This window comes from Chrysochloris asiatica, unplaced genomic scaffold (genome assembly GCF_000296735.1).
Source record: "Chrysochloris asiatica unplaced genomic scaffold, ChrAsi1.0 scaffold00023, whole genome shotgun sequence".
Classification (NCBI taxonomy): domain Eukaryota; kingdom Metazoa; phylum Chordata; class Mammalia; order Afrosoricida; family Chrysochloridae; genus Chrysochloris; species Chrysochloris asiatica.
Window position 1 is genome coordinate 13,892,523 of NW_006408541.1, and position 4,123 is coordinate 13,896,645.

At 40.2% G+C, this 4,123-nt stretch overlaps 1 protein-coding gene across 2 annotated transcripts in view; it reads left to right on the plus strand.

Moving 5' to 3' along the window:
• Positions 1–4,123, plus strand: part of STAU1 (staufen double-stranded RNA binding protein 1) — a 78,670-nt gene that overhangs the window by 14,636 nt on the left and 59,911 nt on the right. For both annotated transcript variants that reach the window (XM_006839198.1, XM_006839197.1), the window contains one exon: positions 2,147–2,285. In XM_006839198.1, coding sequence (XP_006839261.1) covers positions 2,147–2,285 — 139 coding nt within the window. The remainder of the gene's footprint in view (positions 1–2,146; positions 2,286–4,123) is intronic.

A 4,123-nucleotide genomic window follows, 5' to 3' on the forward strand; every position in this document is an offset into this window, starting at 1 on the left:
GGTGTTGGAGGAGAATATCGAAAGGGCCATGCACTGTCAAAAGAACCAACAGATCTGTTTTAGAAGAAGTGCAGTGCAGCCAGAGTGCTCCTTAGAGGCCAAGATGGCCAAACTTCGTCTCTCATACTTTGGACATATTGTCAGGAGGGACCAGTCATTGGAGAAGGATATCATGTTTGGTAAGGTGGAGGGTCAGAGAAAAAGAGAAAGACCCCTAGCGAGATGGATTGGCCAAATGGCAGCATCGATGGACTCAAGCGTGGCAACATTAGTGAGGTTGGCCCAGGATCGGGCAGTGTTTCGTTCTGCTGTGCATAAGGTCGCCATGTGTCGGTACTGACTCGATGGCACCTAACAACAACAACAATCAATTAGTAAGTGGTAGTATCTTCTCAAATAAGGAACCCAAGAGGGGAGAATCCAAATGAAGAAGAGTCTCTGGTAGGAGCTTGGGAACCACTGCTCTTAAGGCTGTGGGAGGAATGGACACTTGAACACAGTGATGACCCCTCTGTACGCAGGGACAAATTCCAGCAGGTCTTGGCAATACTTTTCCTGGTGCTTTTGATGTTTTTTTTGTTTTCTGTCTTCAAATCATTCTCTATTGCAGAAAGATTCTATGCATCAGAGCTGCTGTTGAAATTATTCAGATTGTATTTAAATGCAAAACTATATATATTATGAAAAAGTATCATTCTAATGTGAGGAAGAAAAGAGAGGCTGGTAACTCATGTGACACTCTGATTTCACAAACCCCAAAGATATTCATGTTAATTTGATTCATGCACTAAATTTAGTCAAACCAGTTACAGTATTGAGTCAAGTCATTTTTATCTTCCCATACATCCCAGTGAAGCATTTTAAGGTGAATTTTTGTGTGCATTTAAATTAAATTTTGCCATTGCTAGTGTTGTTCTGTGTTTGATATGAAATGTTTTGACATGTGATTGTGTACTGATTAATTTTTCAGGCTGATTCTTTTTTAAGTGGTTTGTAGAAGTTTATGAATTGGATGAACAGAGAGGAAGAGAATTGGAAAAGGAATAGTAGATGTTTTCTGAAGTTGATAATTCTGACTTAACTCGAGGTGTACTCATTCCAATTGTATATGGAAATGCAACTAATTTTCCTAACGAGAATAACCACAGGTCAAATCCTATTAGAAATACCAATAATGGAAATGCTTGACTATTTTGTGGGCCTTATCTGACTTCTCCAGATAGAATTTATTTGCTGATTCCACAGCTACCTTATGGCTCATACCCCATGGTATTATAACTGTCTTAGTGTGCTGTGTGGTTTTTTTTTTAACTCTTCTGGGATAGCAATTGTGTCCTTCCAACTTTGCAAAGTGCTTTGCACGTAGTTATCACAGAATAAACAGCCAACAACTCTCAAGCACATTGCTGTCCAGTTGATTCAGACTCATAGCGACTCCATAGCATAGAGTAGAAGTGCCCTATATGTCTCTTGTGGAATGGCTGATGGGCTTGAACTGCTGAGGACTTTAGCCACATCACCACCTGGACTCCTGTGTATATAGTGGTTGTTCAGTGCTGTCGGATCGGTTCCGATACAGTGACCCTATATAAGGTCTCTGAGATGTAGCTGGTGGGTGTGAACTGCTGACCTTGTGGTTTCGAAGGCCAGTGCTGATCCTACAGCCCCACACCAGGAATCCATAGTTAGTACTTAAGAAATGCATTTGTTTCATGAAGTAGTGTGTGCAAACATATTTGTAAGAGTAAGTCCAGTCAGTTTGTATAATTAAATTTTATTGGATAAGTATTCTTGAACAATTAAATAACTTAAGACAGTCGTATGAGCTGTTTTAATCCAGGAATTTAATGTGAAAGCGAGACAAGGTTTGGCTTTCATTGGTAGCATCTTATTAAGTTGTCACTCCCTCTGATTGCTCTTACAGTGTATATTATACTGCTGACTGTATATTGATCCCTAGAAATCATAGCAGATTCTTGGATTTCCTGACCTGGTGCCTAGCAGGGAAGTTTTTAGGCTGTTTGTGTAATGCATTGTCAATCAACTTGTCAAAAGCATGCTATTCTAATTTTTATATTTAAATAACCATCATTCTCATGTCAGAAAAACAGACAAATCACTTCTTTGTGTTGATTCTGTGTTGCAGAAAGCATAACTCCTACTGTAGAACTAAATGCACTGTGCATGAAACTTGGAAAAAAACCAATGTACAAGCCTGTTGACCCTTACTCTCGGATGCAGTCCACCTACAACTACAACATGAGAGGAGGTGCCTATCCCCCGAGGTATGGGTATGTTTTTGTTGGTTTCTTTTTATTTAAATACAGATGAAAATGAATATATCAGATGCTATACATAGAATGAGGAGTCCTGGCTGCTGTAGCACTTTGGGTTAATGTCCTGGATGTAAAGTTGGTTTGAACCCCAAGGTCATTAGTTTAAGTTCACCAGCCGCTCCTCGGAAGCCTTACACAGGGTTGCTGTGGGTTGGAACTGACTCGATGGCACTTAACAACAACGTCAAATACATAGAACAAAGTAGCCCTGTCTGGTGTGGCACTGTGGATTAATGTGCTGAACTGCAAAGGTGGTTTGAGCCACAAGGTCAGCAGTTGAAGCTCACCATCTGCTCCTTGGAAACCCTATACAGGGTTGCTATGGGGTGGAACCAACTTGACATCACTTAACGAGAGCATTTATAGGTAACGAAAGAAGCCCTAGTGGCACAGTGATGAAGCACTCGCTTGTTAACCAAAAGGTCTGTGGTTTGAACTCACTGGTGGCCACTCCATGAGAGAAAGCCGTGGCAGTCCGCTGTTGACTTGGAAACGTATAGAGCAGTTTGACTCTGTCCAGCTGTGAATCAGAATTGACTCAGTGGCAACAGATTTGGCTGGTTGATAGATTAGAAAGCAAAGAATTGACTTGAGTTTCACACCTGCCAGGTCAGTTGGTACTTTTGGAACTGTATGTTGGTGTTCTTTTAACTCTTGTCTTTGCCACGAGCATGAGCAATAACTATTCCTCAAAATAGTCCTTACTGACAGTGTGACTTGTGCCCCTAAGCAGTCTAGTTAAAGATTACACATATTACTGCTCTGTGTTTACCAAATCCTGTATGAAAATGCGTCCTGCGACACCATGATTCTCAGCATCGGTTGGACTTCAGATCCTTGTTTGTTGGATGCTTTTTGACTTTTGAATGTGTGTGCTTTGTAAATAGCCTTGGAGCACAGGTGTAGTAAAATATTAATTGAAACCCCAAAATGGCATGTTTTAACAACCTTTTGCTGGCAGTAACAAGGTATTAGTAGATACATTAATAATCTAAATGGAAGTTTTACTTTTCCTGCCATCCTTGAAGTAGGGGACTGGGGTCAAAGATTTTGAGAATACAAACAAAAATGTAAGAAACCAGGTCCTGTCAGGTTATGTTGTGTTAAGTGCCATTGAGTCTATTCTGACTCATAGCAACCCTGGGTAGGGTTTCCAAGGAGCGGCTGGTGTGTTTGAACCCCCAACCTTATGATTTGCGGTCCAGTGCTGAACCCATAGGACTCTAGGCTATAGGGTTGGATTGTCCAGAAAAGCAAATCTTTTCCTGAAGGAAATTTGCTTTAAAATTCCTGAAACCCTCATGCAAGGGCAGATCTCAGATAGGAGAAAGTAGAGCAAGTTAGTAAGTTTTTGTCTCAGCCAAACCCTGATTCAATTTAGGTTTTGTCAATTAAAAAAGTTAGCATTAAAAATTGAACTCATGCAATTTGCAAGCCAGTGTATCTTGTGGAACATTGCCTTGAATTGCTAAATGGTATTTGCTTATACTATGTGGCAATTCTAATCCAGTTTAAACTTTTACAAAATTTCTGAATACCTTGAGGAATCATTATTAGCCATCAAATACTAATGTGATTAGCCATCAAAATATGGTGAAGAAATACGTGAAATTTGCCAGAGACTGTGTGGGTAATTTATCCATCCGAGACTGTTAGTCTGAGATTTATCTTCCTAAACTCTTGTTGATTTGTAGGTACATTTACCCATTTCCAGTTCCACCTTTACTGTATCAAGTTGAACTTTCTGTGGGAGGACAGCAGTTTAATGGAAAAGGAAGGACAAGACA